At 41.9% G+C, this 27764-nt stretch overlaps 1 protein-coding gene across 8 annotated transcripts in view; it reads left to right on the top strand.

The window, feature by feature from the left end:
* Window positions 1-27764, top strand: part of LOC135240565 (nebulin-like) — a 75166-nt gene that overhangs the window by 31605 nt on the left and 15797 nt on the right. For 6 of the 8 annotated variants that reach the window (XM_064310175.1, XM_064310180.1, XM_064310178.1 and 3 more), the window contains 59 exons: window positions 446-553; window positions 728-1039; window positions 1205-1408; window positions 1958-2062; window positions 2781-2888; window positions 4123-4434; window positions 4577-4780; window positions 4914-5018; window positions 5883-5990; window positions 6436-6747; window positions 7007-7210; window positions 7474-7578; window positions 7692-7799; window positions 7898-8209; window positions 8603-8707; window positions 8839-8937; window positions 9285-9386; window positions 9743-9850; window positions 9974-10285; window positions 10572-10676; window positions 10786-10890; window positions 10988-11092; window positions 11281-11388; window positions 11554-11664; window positions 11778-11975; window positions 12559-12663; window positions 13322-13426; window positions 13637-13741; window positions 13826-13933; window positions 14171-14284; window positions 14718-14915; window positions 15524-15628; window positions 15922-16026; window positions 16292-16399; window positions 16800-16907; window positions 17112-17219; window positions 17551-17655; window positions 17775-17879; window positions 18184-18282; window positions 18402-18506; window positions 18612-18716; window positions 19334-19438; window positions 19809-19913; window positions 20035-20139; window positions 20707-20811; window positions 21162-21266; window positions 21525-21629; window positions 22187-22288; window positions 22609-22710; window positions 23208-23315; window positions 23560-23664; window positions 24056-24160; window positions 24250-24354; window positions 24849-24953; window positions 25692-25802; window positions 25979-26089; window positions 26380-26481; window positions 26615-26719; window positions 27507-27596. In XM_064310175.1, coding sequence (XP_064166245.1) covers window positions 446-553; window positions 728-1039; window positions 1205-1408; window positions 1958-2062; window positions 2781-2888; window positions 4123-4434; window positions 4577-4780; window positions 4914-5018; window positions 5883-5990; window positions 6436-6747; window positions 7007-7210; window positions 7474-7578; window positions 7692-7799; window positions 7898-8209; window positions 8603-8707; window positions 8839-8937; window positions 9285-9386; window positions 9743-9850; window positions 9974-10285; window positions 10572-10676; window positions 10786-10890; window positions 10988-11092; window positions 11281-11388; window positions 11554-11664; window positions 11778-11975; window positions 12559-12663; window positions 13322-13426; window positions 13637-13741; window positions 13826-13933; window positions 14171-14284; window positions 14718-14915; window positions 15524-15628; window positions 15922-16026; window positions 16292-16399; window positions 16800-16907; window positions 17112-17219; window positions 17551-17655; window positions 17775-17879; window positions 18184-18282; window positions 18402-18506; window positions 18612-18716; window positions 19334-19438; window positions 19809-19913; window positions 20035-20139; window positions 20707-20811; window positions 21162-21266; window positions 21525-21629; window positions 22187-22288; window positions 22609-22710; window positions 23208-23315; window positions 23560-23664; window positions 24056-24160; window positions 24250-24354; window positions 24849-24953; window positions 25692-25802; window positions 25979-26089; window positions 26380-26481; window positions 26615-26719; window positions 27507-27596 — 7734 coding nt within the window. The remainder of the gene's footprint in view (window positions 1-445; window positions 554-727; window positions 1040-1204; window positions 1409-1957; window positions 2063-2780; window positions 2889-4122; window positions 4435-4576; window positions 4781-4913; window positions 5019-5882; window positions 5991-6435; window positions 6748-7006; window positions 7211-7473; window positions 7579-7691; window positions 7800-7897; window positions 8210-8602; window positions 8708-8838; window positions 8938-9284; window positions 9387-9742; window positions 9851-9973; window positions 10286-10571; window positions 10677-10785; window positions 10891-10987; window positions 11093-11280; window positions 11389-11553; window positions 11665-11777; window positions 11976-12558; window positions 12664-13321; window positions 13427-13636; window positions 13742-13825; window positions 13934-14170; window positions 14285-14717; window positions 14916-15523; window positions 15629-15921; window positions 16027-16291; window positions 16400-16799; window positions 16908-17111; window positions 17220-17550; window positions 17656-17774; window positions 17880-18183; window positions 18283-18401; window positions 18507-18611; window positions 18717-19333; window positions 19439-19808; window positions 19914-20034; window positions 20140-20706; window positions 20812-21161; window positions 21267-21524; window positions 21630-22186; window positions 22289-22608; window positions 22711-23207; window positions 23316-23559; window positions 23665-24055; window positions 24161-24249; window positions 24355-24848; window positions 24954-25691; window positions 25803-25978; window positions 26090-26379; window positions 26482-26614; window positions 26720-27506; window positions 27597-27764) is intronic. The other 2 variants (XM_064310176.1, XM_064310179.1) reach the window with 2 other exon arrangements.

Raw genomic sequence — 27764 nt, 5'->3', positions numbered from 1 at the left:
TTTTGGAGTGGCTCATTTCAGAGCCTTTTTCATAGACCTTTTAATTTATGCTATCTGATTGTATGTGATGGGAATTTAACCAAATATTAACAAAAGTGTTCTACAACAAACTTACATACTGCACCTTTGGCAAATGAAGTTGGTTCAAAATTAGTCCACGTGACTACACTACAATGTTGTGTTGGTATTTTTAAGTATTAAGCTGTTGTATAATACTGATTCATCATTTCGTAATCTCTATTCTCTGAAATTCTCATTTCTACCCTACATCATACCGAGATATTTATCTTCATTTTCAAAAATTGCATGAAAGTTGAACTTGCTTAAACATTCACCCTCTGTCAGAATCATCTTATTCCGTAGTGGTAATTCTGTATGGGTTGACAGAACATATACATACATACATGCATACATACATAAATGATTTTATTTTATTTTTTTGCAGAAATTTTACAAACAGGGTTTTGAAGAGGTTATTAGGAATGGCTATAACCTGCCAGTTGATGCTGTCGCCTTAAAAGCAGCCAAGGCCTCCAGGGACATTGCCAGTAATGTGAGTATCTCCTCTGCAGAAGGTTGCTTTAGCTGTTGTTTAGATAACACTAAATACGTTTGACATCCCTGTTGTTAGGAAATACATTATGAAAGATGGTTCATGTTATTGTCTGGTGATGGAAATGTAAGAACTGCCATCATGGTAACATTCCATGCGTTATTTTTTCGATAGTACAAGTACCTTACAGGTTATCGCAAGCAACTTGGCCACCACATTGGAGCCCTCAGCATCCAAGATGACCCCTTGCTTGTGCTGGCCGTGAATTCGGCTAAGATTGCCAGTGATGCTCTGTACAAGAAGGATTTCAACAAGTCCAAGACTAAATTCAACCTCCCAGCGGACATGCTGGCCATTGAGTTGGCTAAAAAGTGCCAGATCCAGGTCAACGACGCCAACTACAGGACTTATCTTCACAACTGGACTTGTCTGCCTGACGCTAATGATGTTGTTCAGGCCAGGAAAGTGTATGACCTGCGCAGTGATGTAAGTACTTTCAAATGTCAAAAATACTGAAATCAAATGCCGATTGTATCCTTAGACTGTAAGGTGTGATTTTTCCATCACGGAAGTCTGTCTGTTTTAGACTCCTGTGGTTGCTGCCTCATTGTCTGACTCTACTTTCTCCTGATCTCTGGCCTTTGACCCCAGATTGTCTACAAAGCTGACATGGAGTGGGTACGGGGAACAGGCTGGGTGCCTGTTGGCTCACTGGATGTCGAGAAGGCTAAGAAGGCTGCTGAGATCCTGAATGATCGTCTATATCGCCAGAAACCACAAACCTTCAAATACACAAGCGATATGCATGCAATGCCAATGGTCTTGGCAAAAGCAAACGCTGATATTATTAGCAAGGTCTGTGGGCTACTTCCAATCTTGTAAAAAAAATTTTTTTAAAAACCTCATACAAAATCAGATTAAGAGAATTTTTAAAAAAAGCTTATAGCTATTGTAAATATGCTATAATTTCACAAAACAGAAACATTATCAAAATTATAATACAACAGAATTGACTATATGCAATAAATAATATACCCACTTGAAAATGTACGCTGTTTGTACTGTTGATAATATTTTATTGGTTCAAGGTAGTGGTTAGCAGACAGGTGTTGATTCATGCAATAATTACGATCTTTTCTTAAAGGGAATGTGCATACATATTATAAACAGGGAGCTGAGGATTTACAATAAAAGTTAACTTTAAGGGAAACACTGGCTTTCTTTGCAGACTGATTTTAATTTCAGTGGGAGATAAGTCTGTCTAGGTTCATGTTTTTTCACATTGAATCATGTGTAATTTTGTATCACTAGAGTCTCAGACCAATCACTGTGTAACTCACTGTAAACTCATATCCACTGTGTGTATGTGTTGTTGCTGTTGTTGTTGCTGTTGTTTTTTCACAGCAATTGTATAATGCAGCTTGGGAGAAGGACAAGCTCAAAATTCACCAGATGCCAGATCTTCCTGAGATTGTTCTATCAAAGGCCAATGCTGCCAACCTCAGCAAGGTTAGCCTGCGCTGTCCTTCCACCCACTCTTGCACTTCATCCACCACCACCACACACTCAGAATTGTATGCTAGCACATAGAGCCTTTTCCACATTTACAAGACTGTGTCCACTTCTGGGCATGACAGTTTTATAAAGGTCAAAGCTCTTGAAGAAGTACAAAAAAGGACAATACATTTCTTCCATGTATGCACTTTAACAGTTACACGGAAAACATAAGGATGCTTTATTTGTTCAGGTTTTGCATTTGATAGAGTTTTTGCATTCTTAAAAGGAAGTAAAGTAGCTGACAAAAGATGTTTCACGTTGAGTTCTTCCAGCAGAGCAAGGGGTCACAGGTTGACATTAATTGACCATAAATTTCACGCTGATATCAAGAAGTCCTTTTTTTTTTTTACATATTGAATGGTCAGTGCATGGCCTAGCTTGCCAAGCCATGTAGTAAAAGCATAAATCTTTAATGTGTTCATACCAAGTTTGTCACAGTACTAGATATGCTCTAGGAAGTAGAAAATGAAGGCACTTCTTGATGGGCTTACTGGCCTGTTGTTGTCAGAAGAAAGTCATATAGTGATATTTTTATAGCTGTGATATTCTTTGTTTTACCCCTGTTATTAAAGCTTAAAACGGTTCTCCAGTCCTCCTCTGCATGCTACATGGTCAGACCTGGGATGCCTTCTCCGGTTGAACGTCTCTGACAGCAGTAACTTCTTTGCAGAAACTTTACCGCCAAGGCTGGGAAGAAGCAATCAGAAAAGGCCATGACATTAAACCCGATGCCGTATTCATCAAAGCTGCCAAGGCCTCCAGAGATATCATCAGTGATGTGAGTATAATCTTGCGATCGCAATAATTAATGCAAATTCAACCGAACTCCGCAATATTTGCGGGGGCTTGCAATTTTGCGAAATTCCCCTGATTTCTCCGCATGAAATGTCCAAATCCAGAGCAGTATATATGCATTAATGCATATTAAAAAATATGTAGCAAAATGCGTCTGTAGGGGCTGCGGTCATAAAGAAATTCATGACAAAATGGTTAGGGAAAGTAATCATAAGTACTTATCTGTCACAGGAGTCTTCAATAACGTTGAATGGTGATCCATTTTGTGAATAAATTTGTTCTCTGATGAAACAATATATTTGTTGGCAGACGGCCAATCGGACAATCTCTGTTATCAACACTGCTATTTAGCATAATTAGCAAGCATAGCGTAGCTCAGCCTGTGTAACGTTACTTGTTGCCCCGCTGGGAAAGACCATTCATCACTGCATACAACTTGGTTTACTCCAAAAGTGTGTTTAGAAACTTTGTATTAAAATACCTCCTCACTTACAGTTAGCAAGGCTCTTCAACCTCTCCTCTCATCATCAAAACAAATGGCAAAACAGGAAGTGACGGTGTTCATGAGAAATGTGGTCTTATCATGAGAATTAGGCTACCAATTTTTTCCTCGACATTTTTGCCAATTCCCTCAATTTTACCGCAAAAAAATCACATAAAACTTTGCAAATTGCATCGCAATTTTTGGGAAAAGCCACTGCAAAATGAAGCATTTTTGATCGCAGCAATCACATAAAACTCCATGAAATCCTGGAGGGACTAATAATCATCAGCCTTTCTATGAGTTTAAGCCTGATTTATAGTCAATACAACTAGGTGTGTTACAGTGGAGATTTGCAGCATATGTAAGCAGTCAACAGTCAAAAAAATAAAAAGAAAATTGTATGTGCAACTGTTGAACCAATCAAGGATTGGTGACAAAATATTTTCTCTTGTCCAATACCAGTATGCCATTTAGATGAAGAAAAGCACTTTGGATCTACATCTAATTTGATGAGCTGCTGCATCAGATGTCCACTGGCATCTCACACAACAAAAATCACTCTGCTCCTGTCAGGGCCCGCAGCTAAAAATATTCAAGTTGTTTGTGTTTCATGGAAATCATTTCATGAATAACTTAGAGGTTAAAGGGTTTAAATGTAAACATTAAATATTTGTGGTGGGTGTGATGGAAATAGACACTGAAGCATTAACAATATAAATCTTGTCTGCTACAGTACAAATACAAGACAGGGTACCGCGAGCAGGTTGGACACCACATTGGAGCGCGCAGCATCCAAGATGACCCGTTGCTGATGCTGGCTGTGAACTCAGCTAAGATTGCCAGCGATGCTCTCTACAAGAAGGACTTCAACATGTCCAAGACCAAATTCAACCTCCCAGCAGACATGCTGACCATTGAGCTAGCCAAGAAGTGCCAGATTCAGGTCAATGATGCCAACTACAGAACTTACCTGCACAACTGGACCTGCTTGCCTGACGCTAATGATGTGGTCCAAGCCAGGAAAGCCTATGATCTGCGCAGTGATGTAAGTACTTTAAAAATTCATAACCACTGAGGTCAAATTCTGACAGTATCCTCAGACTGTAACTTGGTCTGTTTTTTACTGATGTGTTTGCTGCCACATTGTCTGATTAAAATTTCTTCTGATTTCTGACCTTTGACCTCAGCATGTCTACAAGGCTGACATGGAATGGATGCGAGGTGTGGGCTGGGTTCCCTCCGGCTCACTGGAAGTGGAGAAAGCCAAGAAAGCAGCAGAGATCCTGAGTGACAGGGCGTACCGCCAGCACCCCACCAGTTTCAAGTTCACCAGCAAGACTGACGCCATGCCTTTTGTTCTGGCTCAAGCCAGCAATCATTTAATGAATCAGGTATAGCACGCATCGCCAAAGGGTAGAGTGAGTGAATAGTGTAGACGCTCCTGGATCTAATGAGCTGAGTCTTCTTTTGCTGAAGAAATTATATCTGTTGTTTCTGAAAATGCTCCATGTTCCCCTGTCGCAGAAAGCTTACCGTGAGGTCTGGGATAAGGAGAAGCTCAACATCCACATTATGCCCGACACACCTGAGATTTTGCTGGCCCAGCAGAATAAGTTCAACACCAGCCTGGTATGAGGACCCCCTGCCGTCGCCTCTTCACTGCTAGGAACCTACTGGAAGAAGCTGATGAATATTAGCTGTAGCATATTTTTTTCTGCTCCTTTTTCTTGCACAATTCACATAACTGTTAGACCCCACATCTATCCTTCTTCTGGAGAAAATTAAAATAATGGGGAACTTCTCATCTTACGTTTATGAACTTATTATATTGGTTTTTATGCTCCAATAATCTTTCCTGAAAGTCTATACTGTATAGGTTAAAACGCCATATAGACAGTTTTGTCTAAAGCTTGCAAAGTACATGAATACTAATTTTAATTGCATTATACTCTTACTGTAAACTCAGCACATTACTGACCAGAGTTCTTTAACATAATAAAGTTTTTTGTGGTCGCAAATATGACACACGTGTTATACTACAGTACCTACTGCGAATTACTCTAACATATAAAAATACACTCACTCTCTTTCCATTTTTATGCTTTTTTTCTGAACTCAAAATGAATTAGAACAAAAGCAACCTCTATTATTGAAGTGATGTCCATGTTGTCAGATGTTTTTCAAAAACTGGAAAATTGGTTTCAGAATGGAAACAGAAAGTGTGATGGTTAATATTGGCCAATATTTCAGTTAATATTTTGTTTGTATTCTGGATGAAACAGTTAATTACTCAAATGTGTTAGGGAACTGAGATGTACTTGCAGGCTTGCTGGCTTGAGTATGACACTACCATTGTACCCTTGAGGAAGGTGCTTAATCTAATTTGTTTCAGTATATATCCAGCTAAGCACTGTGTTAAAAATATAAGATTTATAGGAGTATTTGTGCAAAGTATTCAGTTATACTCATAAGGTTTTTTGTTTTCTTTTTCAGAAACAATACAAAGAAGGCTTTACTGATATTATCAACAAGGGATACCACCTACCCAAGGATGCCGTCTCTGTGCTTGCAGCCAAAACCTCTCGGGACATCGCCAGTGATGTGAGTCTCTCAATGTGGGAGTATTTAGATAAAATTTAATTGGGCCTGAAGCTTGCTGTGGCTTAAGATAACCTAACTGAGGGGTGAAAAATGCTTAGCTGCTCTAGCTAAAACTATAGGCAGTTTAAGTGAAGACTTTGTTGGTTTAATGCATGAAATGTATCAGGGGCAGAAATCCCTCAAACCTCCCCAAACTTTTTGGCAAAAATAACACTCACCTTGGTGAGCCTACTTGATATTAAATAGCCCAGGGTTTTAATGCACACTTCACATTCCAATCAGTGAATCAATTAACCAGTCAAGACCCTCATCATTTCCTTCTTGACCTTGAAACCGTTCACATTCCAAATTAAGATTTCTGGTATGGTACAGTGACAGCCGGATGCCCCTGGAACATGTAATGAAATATGCACATGCAGACTTCAAATTCTTTGTGTTCTTCCAGTACAAATACAAGACTGGATATCGCGAGCAGCAGGGACACCATATCGGAGCGCTCAGCATCAAGGACGACCCTTTGATCATGAATGCTGTCAATGCTGCCAAAATATACAGTGACCTCCTGTACAAGCACGAATTCAACAAGAGCAAGACCAAGTACAACCTCCCAGTAGGCACGCTGTCCTTGGATATGGCCAAGCAGTGCCAACGCCAAATCAATGATATAATCTACAGGAATTACCTGCACAACTGGACATGCCTACCTGACAATACTGATTTGGTCCGAGCCAGGAAGGTGTATGAACTGCATAGTGATGTAAGTGAAACTCTTTTTTTATGCTATGGCTCAGTACACAGGCACGGTACTCTGAGCTTAATTGTGTCTCAGTGCACTCGTACAGCACTACGTAGTTAATTTCCCCTCAGCACAAGAGCTCAGCACTTTGAGTTTAACTCAATGGTGGGGTTCAACACAAGGAGTTTAAATGTGTCTCAATGTACCAGCACAGTGCTCAGCTAAACTGTGCCTCAGACCCTCAGTGCTCAGCTGAACTTCTGGTGCTTCTCTATTACAGATCGCATATAAAGCGGACATGCAGTGGCTACGTGGTTGTGGTTGGATGCCACAGGGCTCCCTGGAAGTGAACAAGGCCAAGAACGCCCAAGAAATTCTCAATGACCGGCTCTATCGGCAGCCCCCCAGCACCATCAAATTCACCAGTGCTGTTGACCTTCCTGCCTTTGTCTTGTCCAAGCAAAATTCTGAACTCATCAGTGATGTGAGAACCCTCAGCTATCCACACCTTCACCCTAACTCTGTCACATTCTCTCTATCTCTCCCTCATCTTTGTGTACCCCTGTCCTCCACGCCACCTCTGTCTCTTATAAGACTACAGGTCCTTCTTTAATAAATCAGCACACAGCACAAACATAGGTGCTAATGTTGTTTGACGTTACAAGATTAAGCAATTTTATTATTATTAATAATGGAGGAAGTATGCAAGGAAGAGCAGTTGTCTTAACACTTGTTTTTATTTTGCAGAGGAAATACAGAGCAAACTGGGAAAAGGACAAGAATACAATTCACATGAAGCCAGACACACCTGCCATTGAGCTGGCCAAGGCCAATGCCCTGAGCGTCAGCAACGTATGTAAATTGATTTTATATCTATTTCTTCATAATTTTGTGGCTACCAGACGTATTGTTTGAGCTCAGTTATCGTTTGACACTTCTCAATTATATTATATTTTTTTCAACAGAAAATGTACACTTATGCCTGGGACAACCAGAAGGCCAAGGCGTATCATATTAAACAAGATGCTATCTCTGTCCTGAGTGCCAAGGCTTCCAGAGACATTGCCAGTGATGTAAGTGCGCATCTGTGTCATTAGTGCTCTGAGCAAAGTTAGTGCCTCCATCTTGCAAAAATGAAAATGGATGAACCAATAAATCTCTTTCTTTGCAGTACAAATACAAGACAGGATACCGCAAGCAGGTTGGACACCACATTGGAGCACGCAGCATCCAAGATGACCCGTTGATGATGCTGGCTGTGAACTCAGCTAAGATTGCCAGTGATGCTCTCTACAAGAAGGACTTCAACATGTCCAAGACCAAATTCAATCTCCCAGCAGACATGCTGACCATTGAGTTGGCTAAGAAGTGCCAGATTCAGGTCAACGACGCCAACTACAGAACTTACCTGCACAACTGGACCTGCCTGCCTGATGCTAATGATGTGGTCCAGGCCAGGAAAGCGTATGATCTACAGAGTGATGTATGTTTACCACAATCTTTATAAAGTATCAATCAACTGTGTTGTATGAATTTACACCTATAAAAACATTCTTCACGAATATCAAATTTGTAGTTTTGTTGTAGTTTTATATCTCACTTATATTGCTGTGCAGCCAGTTTTGCTAAAGAAATGATTCATTGTAACAATTCCATAATAAAGGATATTTTATTAATGAGGTAAATAATAAGTTATGACAGAAAAAAAACATAATGGAGTGTTATAATAAATCACAACAAAGGTAAAAAATAAAAGTGAAAAAGACATGAACAGAGAGACTGTTTATGGCTGATATAAAAAAAACTGTGATGACTGTGATAAATGTGCTTCAAATTAAGCAATGGTGACCCTGGTGGTTTGTATTGTTGTTTGCAGGCGGTTTACAAGTCAGACATGGAGTGGCTGAAGGGAATTGGGTGGGTCCCACATGAGTCCGTAGAAGTGCTCAAAGTAAAGAATGCCCAGAGTATCCTGTCCGATGTAAGTGCTGTTTGCTTTAGATCAAGTTGTTTTTTGTTTTTTTTACAAACAGTGAAGAATTTTCTCAATTTTGTGAGTTTTTGTGAGAACCTTTTTTGAACCGTATCTTCTTTTTCATCTCCCTCACGCAGAGAGGCTACCGAGTCAAACTGGACGAGCAGAAGTTTGTTGCACCTGTCGACAGGATGGACTTAGTCTGTGCAAAAAACGCTGCGGACGTCCTCAATGATGTTAGTGGACAGAATTCATTAAGAAAATTTCACTCTGCTTTTTAAAAACCAACAGCGCTATCTTGAAGCCCTAATTATCCCTTTATTACCTCCTATTAGCCATGAAATGTAGTCTATAGCTTGGGAGAATGCAGAGTTCTCTCTTGCTCACTTTTCACAATCTCATAAACAAGAGAAATGCTAAAAGAAATCATAAATACATTTCAGATGGTTAAGAAAAGCAAATTAATTGTAATTTACTGGTGAGGATTCTTTGATATGCATAAACTAAAGAATTACTGTATCTGTTCCTGCTCTGTTTCCAAATCAGTGAGGCCTCATTATTACTTTGTTTTGTTTTTGGCCAGGCGAAATATCGTGAGAAGTGGCACAAGGACAAATTGAAGTATACCATGCTGGACACCCCTCTGTTCTCAACTGCCAGGGAGGCCGCCAAAAACATCAATGAGGTATGCTGCCTCCAACAGGAAATGATGGGGAGCTTCGGTGGAGAAATCAGTCATTTTTAAACACAATATTTCCATAATTCAGTGCTTTTTATTTTATTCTAATAGTAAATTCTGGTTGTCTTTTTCTTTTACTGTTGAGTTATATGTAGTCCCTTTTCATACCACAATTTAAATTTTTTAATCTTTATTGTTTTGAGTTTGATGATAAATAGGTGTGTATACACCTTATTATAATGACACGTATTATTGTTCATTATAATAATTACGACAGTTGTTGTTATACCAGTGATCATTATTTTTATTATTAGTATTATAATCATGGATATAAATAGTAATGTATATCCTCTATTCTGCAGAAACTGTACAAAATGGACTGGGACAAATTGAAGGCCAAAAGCTACTTCATGCCCCCAGATGCCGTGGGCATCCAGCGGTGCACTAAAGCTTCACAAATGCAGAGTGCTGTGAGTGCTCATGGGAAGCAGGGTGGGGGACCTCGCATTGGCCAAGGGTCATATGGCATGTTCTAATGCCAATGGTGAACATGTTTCAGATTTCTTAGCCTGTTCTGGTGTTTGCCGTTACAGTACAAATACCATGAAGGATACCGCAAGCAAGTTGGACACCACATTGGAGCACTCAGCATTAAGGATGATCCCTTGCTCATGTTGGCCTTGAACTCAGCTAAGATTGCCAGCGATGCTCTCTACAAGAAGGACTTCAACATGTCCAAGACTAAATTCAACCTCCCAGCAGACATGCTGGCCATTGAGCTGGCCAAAAAGTGCCAGATTCAGGTCAATGATGACAACTATAGAACTCGCCTGCACAACTGGACCTGCCTGCCAGACCAGAATGATGTCATCCAGGCCAGGAAAGCCTATGATCTCAACAGTGATGTAAGTAACAGCTTAAGTGGTGATCAGTTTAAAGCCTTGATTCTTTATTATCTTTCAAATTTGTGTTTTATATATTAAAGGCCAGATATATGGTGTGTATACAATATGTATATATGGTGTACTCTATGAGTGTGATATCATAACAGTGTATGTGTGCACGTGTGCGTGTGCACGCACATTCATATTTTGCTTCTGTTACTTTTTTGCCAGTCACATAGAAATTGCCATGTTGAAAGTAAATTATTTACTCTCTGAAAATGAGTGGTTGTCATGTGGTACATTTCAGGTTGTTTACAAAGCGGACATGGAGTGGATTCGTGGCTGTGGCTGGGTAGCAATGGACTCTGTGGATCATGTCAAAGTTCGAAAAGCCCAGGAGCTCGTTAATAATGTATGTACTACTTTCAGACATTTTAAAAATTTCATTTTTATCATATTATATTGCTTCGCATTTACAATGGCTCCTCTTTTCACCATTTTACCTCTTTTTTTCATTTCAGAGACATTACACTAAGGATGCCATAGATAACTTTGGGAAATTCACCCTCATTGTGGATCGTCCAGAAATTGTCTTAGCCAAGATCAATGCTTTCAACCTGAGTGATGTAAGTATTCTCAAGAAAACAGAAAAAGCCTATAAATGTTTGAACAGATCCTCTACTGGTTTATAAACCCCTTTCTTTGTTTTCTTTTCTCTGTTAGCTGAAGTACAAGGAGAGCTTCAACCTGGAGAAGGGTAGATTCATTGGGTCTGAAGACACTCCCCAGCTAGCCCACTCAAGGGAGGTGGCAAAGAACCTCAGCGAGGTAAAATGAAAAATACTTATGACAAATAATAATAATGGTTATTTACATTGCTTCTTTCAGTCACGCCCCACATGGAAACAAAGCGGGAAAGAGACTATATCCACCTGCGTTTGCTTATCTTTGTCTGTCTTTTTCACAGTGTAGGTTTTCTTCAGCTCTTTTTCTCTTATGTTGTTTGGTGGTTGTAGAAAGTCTACAAGTCGTTATGGGATGGCAGCAAAGCCACAGATTATACGCTGGACCAGAATTACATCCCTCTGGTGCGAGCCAAACACGGCCGTGAGCTCGCCAGTCAGGTGAGCAGCTCTTCCATCTTAGCTGAGCAGGAGCTGAGCTATCAGCTACCATGTAATGGTATATCTTCTTTAAAAAAAACCTTGGTATTTTAGCGAAAGACTTGCCTGTCTCCAGTAAAGTTTTGACCGTTTGTTGCTGTTTTCTTTGGTGTGGTACCCGTTCAGGTGAAATACTTGGATGCTCATGAGCATGCCAAAGGCCATTACATGGCGCACATGGCTCAGGACTTCCCCGAGGTGATGCGGTGCGCAGATGTGGAGAAGATGAAACCTATGGTGAGAGAATGTCTAGTTCTCCTCCCTCTCTCTTTCTATCCACCTTTTTTCTCTCCTGCACTCCTCAGGCTTTCCCAGTGAATTTGACGTGGCGTTCTTTTGTGTCGTCACAGAGACACTACACCAAGGACTATGAGGATTCGAAGACTAAGCTGCATATCCCATTCGACATGATCAGCCACGTGGTGGCCAAGCGCTGCCAGAATATTCTGAGTGATGTGCAGTACCGGACCCGCCTGCACCAGTGGACCTGCCACCCTGAACAAAACGACATCATCCGTGCTCGCGCCTCCAATGAGATCCTGAGCGATGTGAGTTTCACCATTTCCTCTGTCTGCCCCCAACTTCAACTTTGTTTTTATTCCACTTAAAAAACTTGCAAGTCTCCCTCAGAAACTGATAAGGATGATCCTCCTCACATCTCACACAGTTGCAAGCCATGGCATATTGGCCACATTTGGCCACATCTCAAAAGTCACTTAAATGTCTCATTTTCACTGGGTTGAAAAACAGCTATATATAATTTAATTAGGAATTCACTGTGATTAAGACAAAAACTATGCACTTGCTCTATGATTGACATGGACACGTCTCTTTCACAGGCAGAGCAATCTAATCCCCATAAAAGGGGAAACTCCAAGCAATTTCTCATCAGATAGCAGGGGTCCATTTTCTTTTCATTTATGTCTCACTCTTCAATATTACATTCTTCATCTAGAGTTACAGTTCAATATCATCTGAAAAGTATTATCCATGTCCAAACATGATAAATACATCAAACTGAAACAGTATATGAATTAAAGACCACCTAGGATAGGAATATTAGACAATGAAGTTTACCAGGACCGTGTGCAGATGGGTGTGGTCTGAAGGGGTGATTGGTCTCTTTTTCAGGTATTCTACAAAGATGACCTGAACTGGATGAAGGGCATTGGCTGCTATGTTTGGGATACACCTGAGATTCTCAGAGCCAAGAAGTCCTACGAGCTGCAGAGTGATGTGCGTATTGCAAGGGGAACCTGCCTGCCACACACCGCATCTCTTGCACAGCACTTCACAGTGTACTAGTGTTCACATCCTCTAGCAAATCCTAATCATCTATTTTCCAATCAAGCAACCACAAAGTATTGGTCCTATAAGAGTTAATGTTATACTTACAGCAGCAGTATACAATACTTCACTTCACAATCTGTCAACATGCTTTGTCTTTTTAAATAATAATACTTATGTACTGAAAGAATAAGTATGGGTTTTTTTTTACATGTCCAAACCTACAGTCAAGAGAATGTTTGTAGTGAACTGTGCCTATTTGATGAATCACTGTTGTGCAGTTTTAAATGGAAAGTTCAGAGTTGTTTGACAATGCCAGTTTTTTAAATTCAGGTGGACAGGAGGATGGAGGAGTGCGATTAATTCAAAGATTCTTTTCTTAATGTTAGGAAAAAATATGACATTTATTCAATAATTTAGCCTATAACAGCCTACAAATCATTGGATGTTATTATCTTTGTATCTCCTTTAACATTCACTAACATTCACCTTGTTGATTGGAAAGTCAGTTTTTAGAAACAAGTTGAGCGTTGTTTGGCTGGTGAGGTAAAATGTGACTGTTTTTCTTGTCATTCTTGTGACATTTCTTGGTCTTCCGTCCTCACAGCTGAAGTACAAAGCCGAGGGAAAGAAGGAATTCAATAACTACTCCATTGTGACGGACACTCCGGTCTACGTCACTGCCATCCTGGGCCACACCTGGGCCAGTGATGTGGGTTTGTGTTCCGTCATGGTTAACCTTTAACCTGTTAATGGTTTACCATTAGACTCTTGCAGTGTTTTAATGTTACTTACTAAACGTTTCAGTATTTACATATTAAATGTAACATGGTATGTACTGCATATATTGTTATTTTGCGTCTTGTGGATATCATGTGTGGTAGATTGAGAATGAATGCTTTGTACCCTTGTGTTGTTTTAGCTGAACTACCGGGAAGCTTACAACAGTGAGAAGCACTTGTACACAACTATCCTGGACACCTTTGACTACATGAGATGCCATAACCTGAAGTACCTGTACAGCAATGTAAGCAGTAACAATTAACCAAATGTATGTATTGCGCTGTGTATGAGTGTACACCTGGGCACACCTCTTCCTTTTGTCTCTCAGAAAGTTTACACGGACGCCTGGGACAGGGTCAAGTCCAGCGGCTACACGTTGCCTCCAGATGCCCATGCCATGGTCCACGCTAAACAGCTGAAGGTCATGCAGAGCAACGTAAGTTACTAAAGCTACGGTATCTCAGCAATATATCAGCTATCCCGACAATATCTATCTCTCCCTCCCTCTATTACACACACACACACGCGCACAAATATATGTGTGTGGATGGAGTGTGATTGGTGGTATTTACAATAGCTATTTGGTCTGAGTGTGAATGCACTGGTGCATAGTAACCAGTCGGTCTGAGTGTGAGAGTGCGTTTGTAATCTTAGGTGTGTGTTCTTTGTCTAGGTGAAGTACCGTGAAGATTATGAGAAGTTCAAGTCCCTGTACACTTTGCCCAAATCCCTGGAGGAAGACCCCATGACAGCAAGGTGTATCCGCTCCGGGAAACTAATCCTTGATGTGAGTCACAGTTTCCTTCCATATTCTGAAATCCTAACATCAAAATGCAATGTAGTTTTTCATGGTACAGTCACACTGCATTGTAGTTTAATATGGCGTGGTTAAACTGCAGTGTAGTTTAGTATAATGTGGTCAAACCACCGTGCAGTTACTTACAGTATAGTCAATTCTGGCTCACCCTCACGGCTGCAGTGTTTTTAGTGATCATTTTTATAATTTTTCCCCAATAATTTCCATTATACTTTTTAACAAATTTCCACATGACAAATTTTCATGTCTGTCTGTCTATCTATATGTATGTAAATGTTTATCTCTGTCTGCATGTGTGTATGTATACGTACATGTATGTACGTATGTATGTATGTATGTCTGTCTGTCCTGACCCTACTACCATCCTAACTCTGACCTCCTACATGGCCTGTGTCTGTTCCAGCGTCTGTATAAAGAGAACTATGAGAAGAGCAAGGCCAAGATCCACATTCCGCCTGACATGCTGGATGTAGTGTCTGCCCATGATACCCAGAAGAGTGTCAGCGAGATTGGCTATCGCACATACCTGCATCAGTGGACCTGCCTGCCTGATATGCAGATGAACATCCAGGCCCGCAAGGTCAATGAGCAGCTCAGCGACGTGAGTGACCCGCCTGCCCTGCAAACCTGCTCTTATACCAGGCCTGCTCTCACACATACTCTAGTCAGCACAAACCTGCTCTTATACCAGGCCTGCTCTCACACATACTCTTGTCAGCACAAACCTGCTCTTATACCAGGCCTGCTCTCACACATACTCTAGTCAGCACAAACCTGCTCTTATATCAGGCCTGCTCTCACACATACTCTAGTCAGCACAAACCTGCTCTTATACCAGGCCTGCTGTCACACATACTCTAGTACAGCACAAACCTGCTCTTATATCAGGCCTGCTCTCACACATACTCTAGTCAGCACAAACCTGCTCTTATACCAGGCCTGCTGTCACACATACTCTAGTACAGCACAAACCTGCTCTTATACCACCAGTACTTACACATACACTTAGCAGCTCTAAAACTAGCCCTATTCATAGAGAACTAATTTATGAAGGAGGCAAAATTAAATATCTGCTCATTTTTGGATGTAGAGATGTATAGCCAAAATAATTTAAAAACATAAATGAAAGGATGTTACGACGACACCTTTTTTTAACCACATTTAGAGCAGTGTGTGTGGTTCTAAGTCTGAGGCTCTGTGTCTCCTCAGGTCTTTTACAAGGACGACCTGAACTGGCTGAAGGGGATTGGATGCTACGTGTGGGACACGCCCGAGATCCTGCGCTGTAAACACGCCGACAACCTGCAGAGCGAGGTGGGTGTGGCTCTCCTGTCCTGCTCTTATCCTCTTCCTGCTCACTTCCTCTTCCTTTTCACCTTCCTTATGACCCTTTCTATTGCCCCACACTTCCTCCTAAACTATTCTCTCAATTTCTTCTCCCTCTACATCTCTTATTCTCCCTCATTAATCTTTTACCTCCTCCTAACTTGCTACCCCTCACCACCCTGAATTTATTTTCTTCTTTACTATTCCTCTGTTCTTTGCCTTCTCTGTACAGTTGAAAAAATGCAGCAGAGTAATTTGTGTATGAATGTTGCCCCTTTCAGAATAAGTACAGAGAGAAGGGGCTGGAACATTTTAAGAACTACACCGTGGTGATGGATACCCCTGTGTATGAGACCTGCAAGCAGAGCGCAATAAACCGCAGTGACGTGAGTACCAGCGAGGCTTTGGCGCCTCAGCACCTCCAGTTCCACACAGACGGGCACGTCCATCTCACACACTCTCTGCATAGTCCATTAACAAAACTTATGTCATTTAGGCTTTAGGAAATGCCTGCAGGATGTAAAGGTGGCTATAATTCATGGCATGTTGTGTTACACAAATTTACCACAGGTTTTGTGATGATACATACAGTGTTCAATTTTTCATCTCTCTATTTCTTTCCCTCTCTCTTCCTCTCCCTCTCCCTATCAGCATCATTACCATGAAGACTATGAAACCAATATCAAGGGCACGAATACTGCTCCTGCCGTGACTGTCGACACAGAGAGAGTGCGGCTGGCCAACTACATTCAGAGTGACGTAAGTTACCATTTAAAAAAACACCGACTACATTCTACATGCAGCACTGTGACTACATTCAGTGTGATGTACATCGGGATTTAAAGCACACCTGCACTGCAAATACATTTAAAGCACACCTGCACTGACTATATTCAGCGTCCTGTCATGGATTTTATCTTCATTTCAAACCTAAATATCAACAGAAACAAAAACATACAGTACTCATTACGTGTACATGATCAAACAGGGCATCTCTTAGGTTATGTTAAAATAAATGCCTTGGAAAAGGTTATTTTATTAATTTTTACTCATTTGCCAAAAAAGAGTAAATGTGGAAAAAAACTAATTGTAGAGATCCTTTTTTGGGATATTGTGAGGTTTCACTCTCTCGCTCTCTCTCTCTCTCTCTCTCTCTCAGTACATCTACAAAGAGGCCAATAAGAAGGCCACGCCCACAGGATACTCCATCCCTCCGGACACTCCATTCATCAAACAGGCCAAGATCAACAGCACCATGAGCAGTGATGTAAGAGCACGGTCACTCAGCGTCAAGTGCTGGAAATTGCGCACCTCTTTGTGCGGTTGTTTTTCTTGTCCTTCCTCGCTGATCATTTGTCTATTCTTTTCTTCATTCTGTTGAAATATCCAAATAATATTTATGGTATGTATTATCTTAATGTTTCCGATGGGTGTGTTTATAAAATGGCATACATGTAATTTTTTTCTGTAGATGAAGTACAGGGAAGCGTATGACCAGAATAAGGCCAGGGGCTACACGATCGATCCCGATGGTGTCAACTTTGTCAACTACAGGAAGGTCAATGAGATCATCAACCATGTAAGACCCAGCACATCATGCCTGCTCTTTGTTTGGTACCTGTTCATCTGTCCATCAGACGGGCACGTCAGCTCTCACAGGCCCACAGTCCCACATCCGGGACTGATAAGATAAGAGAAAGGAGCAAACTGTTCCATAATATCAAGCTTCATCTCAATGCTGACACACTGAATGCATGCAGGTGAAATGGTTCGCTATAAAAATGTGTGTGTTATAAGTCCACTTGTGGGAATGGAGAAATGAAAATGGAGAACAGAAATGAACCAAATCCTAAATCTTTCAGTGCAAATTCAACATGAATGACATTGCTCTGACCCCTCATTTTTGCCAGCGCCTGTACCGTGAACAGTATGAAAGGGAGAAGGACAAGATTCACCCCACCTACGATACGCCTGAGATCAAACAGGTCAAGGCAACCCAGGAAGCCGTCAGCGATGTACGTAGACTCCAAACATGCATCCGTTTACATGCAAAGGGCCTCACTCATTTTACATGCTGGCTTTTCTGAACTAATTGCTGGAAAATCACAAAGCATCTTGTTTTTGCCTTTTACAGCTGTGCTACAAGGAGAAGTACTTCAACAACAGAGGAAACCTCATTTCCCTGCCTATCACACCACAGCTGATGCACTGTTACCACGTCAGCGAGATCACCAGCGATGTACGACACCACCCAACAGCTCCTTGAACTCATTCTGAACTGCATTACATAAAAAATTACAGAAGCAAATATATGTATAGAAGTCATAAAAAATGAATATAAGGGTGTTTATCTAGTTTCTGAAGCTTCTATGGTCAAACAGGCTATACATGCAAAATGTAAAAACAGATGTTAGTTTGCTCACATTTTCACACTTGACATTACTTGAAGACATTTTCCTGTCACAAACTAGACACTAAGCAATTTGGTGTGTGTGGTTTACCCTGTGTGTGTGTGTGTGTACACGTACTTTTTGTGCCTGCAGAATAAATACAAAGAGGACCTGCAGTGGCTGAAGGGCATTGGCTGCTTCCTATACAACACCCCTGAGATGGTGCACGTCCGGAACATGACCATGTCAAGGGTGTGTGTCCTCTCACTCAACACTTCCCAAAGCAACAGAGAAACAGTTCCAAATGTAGACCCTGTGACATATGTCTGAATGTCTTCTGTGTGTCTAACCCGTTCCTTGTTTTTCACCAGATTGGATATGACACGGAGGCAAAGAAGCTGCATGCTACCCCCCGCGTGGTGCTGGAAACTCCAGAGTACCAGCGCGTGGCCGAGCTCAAGCAACACTTGAGCAATGTAAGTACTCAGCTGGTATCAGGTGATGCAAAGAATGTGATAATAAAACCAGTTCGGTGAGCAGCTGCAGACCCTGATCTTGGGATCCTTCTTTCTCTCCATCAGCTGGTGTACAGAGCTCAAGCCAATCAGGAGAAGTCCAAGTGCACCACCACACCAGACAGTGTGGAGATGCTAAGAGCCAAGTGGGCACAGGAACTGACTAATAAGGTACAACTCTCTGACCATAGCTAGCTCCTTCCTCACCGATAAAATGCCTTACAGCACTGACCATTCGAATCTGCAAACCAGTACGGTACAGGGGCAGTAATGATGCGCATCTTGTGTACTTCACTCTCTGCACTGGAACTAGTGCAGTCTGCCTGATTGTGCCTGTACATGAACATGTGTCCTTCCTCACCAGCTACTGCTCTTCAGCTGGTTAGCCTACACTAGTGTAACCAACCCTGTTCCTGGAGATCTACCATCCTGTAGGTTTTCACTACAACCCTAACAAATTTGTTATTTTTAAATATAAATTTAAATATTTTTAAAGAAAACAGTTTGGAGCTCATTTCCAGCTTTTATTGTAAATAGGGTGCGAGTAGACCAATGATTCAACACACACAGTGTCTTCATCAGAATCAAACCCGTTTTGGAGAAGCAACAGCTCAGTGTGTTATTTAGCAGATACGCGGTGATCTCTAAATATTTTCAAATGTACCTGAACATCAAACCCCGTTTCACAGTAGTCTATGCAGGATGTAGCAAATGCTAAGCAACATGATGGGATGCTAAGCCACTCCTGAATGCCTTTGTCCCCTCTTCCCCCACTCTCTTCCTTGCAGTACATGTACACACAGCTGGCCTCTAAAGAGCGAGCCTTCTTCACGCCTGAGGTGGAAACGCCCACCATGACGCACTCCCGATACATGAAGGGCGTGGTCAGTGAGGTGAGTCCTGTTAGTCTCCCGGTGCTGCCCTGTTTCACTGCAGTCCTAGAACTCAGCAGCACTTTCCTTCCGGTGCTTTACAGCTGCACTTTTCTAGTCAATTCTGTCAGCCATTGTTTAGGAAACCTGACATGGATGGATTTACTTTTGATATTATACAAAGTAAAGTCGCATTCTGATGAGATAATCTGTGAGATTACTTTTATTGTGGAAGCTACAGTGACACTATCAGTGACACTGTCCATTTACCATTTACACTTGTTGGTAGAGTGAGCTAATGCACGCTGGCAGAACGAAACTGGTTTCGCTTTGTTTCGTCCACACTAGCTGGACTAATCTGATGTGGGAATCTCCCACCTCTCCCTTTCAGAACAAATACAAGAGTCAGTATGAGAAGCTGAAGCACAGGTACACCACCATCGCTGACACGCCCCTGCTGGTACGAGCCAAGAAGTCCTACCTGAACGCCAGTGATGTGAGTACACAGTAACCCTGGAACTTAGTAGCTGACCCCCAACTAGGCTGGTTGTTCATTAGCCTCTGGAACTGTGGAACTAGAATGCGCCTCATATATGCTTCTTTGTGCTTCTCTGCAGCTGCGCTACAAGGAAGCCTTTCAGCGCGCCAGGGGACGCTACCACACAGTGAAGGATGCACTGGACATAACCTACCACCGCAGGGTCACAGATGACATCAGCGAGGTCAGTGTTTCCAACAGGAGGAAGTATGGGGAGTGACCCTCTATAGCAACCAGATAGTCAGCTTCTATATTGCTTCAGTTCAGTCTCCTTGCTTACTCTAGACCACAGTTTAGTACCTGCTGGTTTTTGGTGTGTTTAGGTACTAGATTCAAGATTTAAGTTATTGATTGGTTAAAGAATAAACCAAACCTGATTGGCTGCTGATTGCAAGGAAAACACAAAAACCTGCAGACAGTGCAGTCCCCCAGGTCTTGCAGGCAGTTGTGGCCTTCCAGTGCAATAGTACAGTGTAGGAATATACATACCATACATAAATGCCCAAGGTCAGAACACATCATCACATAGTTTTCATTGGTCACTCTGCTTCATGAGCATGTATCCAATTCAATCAGAATTTTCAATGTCAAGAATAAGGTTAATAAAGCTGTCATTCTAGAGAATCTGTGCTGAAATCCACTGTCTGTGGCTCCAGAGGATTTATCATTCCCTTGTCTTTGTGGATGTGTACTCACATATTCTCTCTCTCTCTCTCTCTCTCTTTCTGTCTGTTTCTCATTCTCTCTGCAGGTGAAGTACAGAGAGAAGTACATCGGCACACTGGGTCTGTGGAGGTCCATCCCGGACCGGCCCGAGCTGTTCCACCACAGGATGGTGGGCGACGCCACGAGCGATGTGAGTGTAGCCCCCCGCCAGCCTCACTCTTTAGCCTCATTAAGCTGGTTTGAAAATCTGCAGCATCTCCCTTCACCATCACCACATTTCAATCACGTCCAATGGAACACAGACAAGCATCCACACATCATTCAGTGATTGGTGGATGTGATCATTCGCTCAGTATCATGCACAGTGGTTCTGTTTGCAATACATCTGGTCTTGTTTCTTATAGTATATTACTACTACATACAGACTGGTGGAATGGTGAACTAGTAGTAATATAGTTGTGGTGTATGGGATGTATATAGCTGTATCAATGAAATGCTATACTCTGAATGTGAAATTCCTCTTGTTCCTCCCGAAATCAGGTTAAGTACAAAGAGGACCTGCAGTGGCTGAGGGGTATTGGGTGCTACGTTTGGGACACCCCTGACCTGCTGCACGCAGAGAAGAATAAGAAGCTCTACAGTGGGGTAAGCAGCCGTACCATGCACAGTCACAGAGGAGCACCACCTCAGGACCTCCATGCCCGAGCACCATGGAGACACTCAGCATTAATTACAGCCCTCTTACGTCTGGTGTCTTATGTACCCGATCAGCAGATTCACTGGAATTCCGATTTAGCTGCTTTTTACTGTATAGCACTGCGCAAGAACAATTTCTGAAGCTCTGTGAAGAACATGAGTTGTTTCCTTCCCTGAGATCTTCCCCGTCTTGTCTTTGGTCAACAGACGCTGTACAAAGAGTCATTTGAGAAGAACAGAGCAAACTTTAAATACACAAGTGATACTCCCTTCTTCCGGACTGCTAAGCACGCCTCCAACCTCGTCGATCATGTAAGTGACATCCAATCGCAGGACCACAGCACGTCAAGGTAGTGTATTACTGTACTGTGTGAAGTGTACACACAGACCAGGGTGGTGCAGTTAATATTATGCCACTACATTCAGACACATAATTCTGTATGCATAGTGTGTAACAGCCATATCTTACATTTTCGGATAACACACGCTTTATTTTTCTTCACCTAAATTGGACTCTCAGCCTGAAAGGTAAAATGCTCATAATTGGAAACAGATGTACATTTGAAAAAAGTACAATTTATAAATATATTGTTTATTAAATCTAGGATCCTCCCGACTTGTATAGTGTTTTGATTTTTGATTTGGAGTTTGTTTTTCCAATTTGCAAAAACATTCCAGCAAGGGGATTCACTAAAGTTATGAGCCTCTGAACAATGTCTGTTTTTGTACATAATTTATGTTTTTCTTTTTTTAATCACACTTAATTTAGGCCTCAGTTTTCCCTTGAGCATATGCTGCTGTGCCTTGTGCAGTTTGTTTATCTGTGGTCTCTGACTCTCCTGTCTGTGACCTTGTGATGTTCTGTGCAGAGGGCATACACAAATGTCTATGAGAAGACGAAGGACAAGTACACCATGGTTCTTGATGATCCCAGAAGCCTCCTGGCCAAAGAGGCCAAAGGGAGGAGCCAGGTAAGCCCTGTCCTCCCTGCCAATCAGAGCTATTTCTGTAGGCCCATGCCTGAATGATTACAGTATGTTTATGTCAATTATATAATGGTCATTTTTGTATTGCAGTGAGAACATCTTCACATCAGCTAAATTATTTTTTACATTGTACTACTTTCTTTGTGTAATTTATCATGGACAAAAGCATGTATGCACAGCTCAAGATAGTTGCTATCATTGTGTTTGTGTAGACCATTTATATATAGAAAGATATTTACTTCTAAATTCTCTACTACTACTTCTACAAATAATAATAATAATTAACCTTTTGCTCTCCCCCTCAGTGGAAGTACAGGGAACTGTATGAGCTCAACAAAGACAAGTTCACATCTATACTGGACACGCCCGAACACAAAGTGCACGTGCGCAGCAGACAGGGAAGTGATGTAAGTGTTACCCGCTCTCTCCGGCCTGTGTGCCTCCGGGATACCCTCTGTCCCACTACAACTGTATGGACAACCTTAGAAATATAACAGCTAAACCAGAGAGTCCGTATTAATTCAAACTACTACCAAATAAAATATATGCTTTAAAATTACCTGTTGCATGTCCTCTGACTATAATGAATTAGATTGATGAAACTAGCTTAGATTAATGCAAATCAGCAGGACTTTTAACCAATTCTGTTAGTCCACATGTGGACAGGCAATGAAGAATAATGGTCCATAATCTGGCATACTTATATCAGAGAACGGAAGTGTAGTCATTAACCCTTTAGAGAATCCTTGATCTACACCAGATGTGCTGAATGCAGACTTGTATAATGGTAGAATGAGAACAATTTTAACCACTAAGTAAATATAATCATGCTTGTGGACTGTAGCAGGAGCAGTGCATGTGTTGGTTAGTTTATATCTCACATGTAACACTCTGTCTCTTTCAGATCAAGTATAAGATGGAATACCACAAGACCAAGGCTAAGGGTTACACCCTGGGCCATGACACCCCATTCCAGCTGCACGTGAAGAAAGCTAAAGACATTCTGAGCATGGTATGGTATCCCACAATCCCCCTCTAATACTGAAGAGAGTTGCTGTTCAGATACAGCTGCACAGGGACTTGTGAAAAGTGTAATTTCCTTGAGTTATTTATGAGATTGCTTTGTATAAGACTGTTCACTGAACAGGCAAGTAAATGTGTAGATGAGGTATTACCTCATACTAAAGGCAAATGTACTGTCCAGAATGCTTCTGTTCCAGTCCAATGTGTTTGACTGTTCCCCTGTGCTTTTCCAGCTGAAATATAAGGAACTGTATGAGAAGAACAAAGCTCACATCAACGTGGACCCAGGGGCATTTGAAATCCGCGCTGCAAAAGAGGCCTACACGAACATCAGCAATGTGAGACACCAGGACTAATCTCACACTCATTTCACACCATTTCACACACTCATCTCAAACTGTCTCACACACTCATCTCAAACCATCTCACACACTCATCTCAAACTGTTTCACACACTCATCTCAAACCGTCTCACACACTCATCTCAAGCCGACTCATCTCAAACCGTCTCACACACTCATCTCAAACCGTCTCACACACTCATCTCAAACTGTCTCACACACTCATTTCAAATTGTCACACACTCATCTAACAGCATCCCACACACTCAACTCACACTAGTTCAGCAATCCCAAACCTTCCCAATCATGGTGTGATACCACAATGCTCACTGAATCCTCTGTATCTCCTCTCCCCTCTCCTCTCAAACATTGTGTGGCTCCCATGTAGCTTGACTACAAGAGGAAGTATGAAGCCGCTAAATGGAAGTGGCACTGGACCATGGACAGGCCAGACTTTATTCACGCCTTGAAGACTTCTTTCCAGCAGAGCGATGTACGTACCACGTATTTTTATTATTATTATTATTATTATTAGGTAGCAGTATTCATTAGCATATTGAGTGAGGCTGCCCATCCCCACAGGTTGAGTACAAGTATGACAGGGAGATGCTGAAGGGCTGCAAGCTCTCTGTGCCAGAAGACAAGATCCTGGCCCTGTGCAAGAAGAACACTCAGCTGACCAGCATCGTGAGCACCATCCCGTAGAGCACACCACCACCGTTCAGCTCAATTTCACAAACACAAGAACCCCACAAATGTGCATCATATGCAGAAATATATTGAAATAATGTGTTTAAAAGTATGTAAAGTATTCATATTTTGTAGGTATGTTCATTTTTGTTTGTAAATATTTTTCTATTCATTTTTTTCACTGCAGTATGCGTGTTAAGTGTACACTCTATAAGCTAGTAAGTTTAACAGACAAACAAAAGTAAAAATAGCAATATATTATATTTCTGTTATGTAACTGAATAGAATAACACATTGATGTATACACATGAATATATAAATGAGTAATTCTATTCAGATATATAATAGAAATATATACCTGAATAAAATATAGGTATGTATTATATTAATTGTATATAGTATATAGTAACAAAAATACACACACATATTTATACTGTGTGCACATCCAAAATTACCTTTCATTGCATTGACCCTTCTGTCTGTTCCCCCAGCTGAAATATAAGGAGAAGTTTGAGAAAGCAAAGGGACAGTGCATACCAGTGCCGGACACTCCCCAGATCCTCCACGCTAAATCCGTATCCTCCCTGTCCTCTGAGGTAAGGAGGAAATGCTCCCATAGTTCCATCACATAACTCAATAATGTAATAATGTAAGTGTTGTGATGACCAAAATTATTTGCCTCCCTTTTGGCATTAGGAGGGCATATGAAACAATAATTTATTTGACCAAAAATGCCTCTATCCGCACATTAACTGCTATAGTTAATACTGGTGACTTTTGATTGAATATAATTATGCAATCATCAGTATACAATCAGGATTAGTATGGGACTATACCAGAGGTGCTCAACTTTGGTCATGGAGGGACAGTCTGCATACTGGTTCCAACCAATTCCCATAGTTTTAATTTTCTGACAGCTCTGTAAACTATGCTGGTTTGCACTTGCACAGTAAAATCTTGAGGATACACTTCCAGTCTGTGGCTGTACCTGGTACTTAAACAAATGTCAGATCAAGATATAATTAAGCTAATTAAATAATTAAGAGCCGAAGTTGGCACAATATCCTGGAACTGACTAGCCCTTGTTGTACACAATTGGACTATACAGTACTAATGAGTTTGACAGCGCACTGCAGTCGGTACTGAGGCAGTTTGGTCTTGATTTTGATCTACATCCGGAAAATATGGAAAGTCTCCAAAAAATCCCGTGCTAGTCTCCAACTTGAAGTCACACTGCAATTGACCCGCAGTGTTTGTATAATCCGGGTTGTGTTTGTACATGTTCGTAACAAGGGGCCATAAATGACTTCCCCTCTCAACTTCTCCCTCTCCAGACGAAATACAAACAGGCTAGTAAAAAAGATCGCCAGCGTGGATCCTTCACCACCCTGCCCCAGACGCGTGAAACTGCCCATAGCAAGGCAGTGACCAAGATTGTGAGCAGGGTGAGTCCACGCATGAAATCCTATCCAAACACAACAGTTCTCACAATGTCCTGCCTAAAGAGAGGGTAGACCCTGGATTTAATTTCCCTCACTGAAAGAGGGGTATTTACAAATATCCTTTTGTTTGTTTTGTCTGGTCTTTTTTTTCACAAACCCTGTCTGTTCCATCTCCACAGAATGTGTATAAGGAGAAATTTGAGAAGGAGAAAGGCAAGTCCAAGTACAACAGCATGCTGGCCCCACCAGACGTCAAGCACGCCATGAACGTCATGAAGAACCAGAGCAACGTGAGCAGCCTTCTAACCTCCTCTGCTTCCCGACAGATTAGACAGCCAATAAAATGGCTTTTTCCAACAACGTCTGAGAGCACAGCTTCTGTCAGGAAGAGGCATAAATGTACTTTTTTTTTTTGCATTGTGACCCAAGTAGGAACATAGGGTGACACCCCCGTCTCTGTTATTGCCCTGCCTTGTTATTTGGGTTATTCAGGATTGACTTTGTGGTCCTTTATTGGAGATATATGAACTTGCAGGTACAGACAGAGCTGCTAAGTTTGACCCTTCCCATTCTGCTGCAGGTGGCCTACAAGAAGGATGCAAAGACCAAGCTGCACTACACCCCCGTGGCCGACCGTCCTGACATCAAGAGGGCCACCCACACGGCCAAGCTTGTCAGTGAGGTGAGCGCGCCTGAGCCACGTCCATGGCTTTCAGTCAGCGCAGTCAGAACATCATTACCCAGAAGGCCACACCATGTGCTGTTAGCTGTGCTGGGAAATGGTTCTGGGTAACGGTGCAATGTGTCCCTGGCAGATTGGCTATCGTGAAAAGGCCCGCATGGAAGCACACCGTGGTGGATCCCTGAAGGAACGCCCCGACATCACCCTGGCAACCAAGGTGTCCAAGCTGAACAGTGAGGTATGGTCTTCACCAACACCCCCCAAACTCAGACAGAGCTGCTGGGTCAAGCTGATCATTGTGTGTTTGTGCTGTTTGGTCCCTCAGTGAACATTTACTTCTGTACTAGTGACACGAAGATGTCTGTTCACTCGCCACAAGTTCTCCTCAGACCACATCTCATGCTGATACCTCCTCCTTGCCTCTTGTATGTCCCACTTTGTCCGCTTCCACTGTGGAAATCATCTTTCTAGTACTATGCTGTGCTGTAGCCTTAGAATGCAAAAGCAGGAATTTGAAAATGGTCTGACCACAAAGTCACAACAAAGTGTCCGTCATTCAACAAAACTACTTTTCACTGACAGGAGCCTTCCAGTCACCCCATCTCAAAACAGAGAGTGAAATTGACTTTATTGAGATATGGTATCAGGTTAATCGGGAGGGTTTAATTTAATTATATATGCCCTTAAAAAGTTTAAGAGCCCGATTTACTAAGACCTTTAGTACGGTCTTAGTAAATTTAGTACAATAACATGACCAATATTTGTTTTGCATCATTCATTTGTTGTGTTATTAGTTTTGCCTGTGCTAAAAGATTTTGCATATGCTAAAGGCCTTAGTAAATCAGGCCCTAAGTGCGTTAAGTACTGACTGTATCCGGCCCCCGGTGTTGACGTTCAGTGATGTCAGTGCTTTGATGTCTCCAGCTCTTCTTTTGTTGTATCCTGCCCTGTCCAAGTGCTTGTCCTGTCAATCACCCCCCTTGCCCCACCCTCTCTTACCCCACTCGTCTCACTGCAATTTGTAGGTTGGAGGGGAGCCATCCCTCCACGGAGTCGCCTCCATTGACACCCCCCAGATGCGCCACATTAAGAAAGTGACTGCCTTGACTAGTAATGTAAGGACCCCCGGAAACCCGGGGGAACGGACCACACCTTCTTGTCCTGCCCCTGCATCTTCCTGTCTCCCACTGACCGATTTCCAATTTTCTGGATGTTATTGTGGCAGGCCCTGCTGCGTTAAATCAGGGAGATTTCTTTCTTCTAGTTTGTTTTTGGTTCATGTC

Source organism: Anguilla rostrata, chromosome 15, assembly GCF_018555375.3.
Source record: "Anguilla rostrata isolate EN2019 chromosome 15, ASM1855537v3, whole genome shotgun sequence".
In the NCBI taxonomy this organism is placed as follows: Eukaryota; Metazoa; Chordata; class Actinopteri; order Anguilliformes; family Anguillidae; genus Anguilla; species Anguilla rostrata.
The sequence above is the reverse complement of the archived record's forward strand: the minus strand, read 5'-3'. Positions and strand labels throughout refer to the sequence as shown.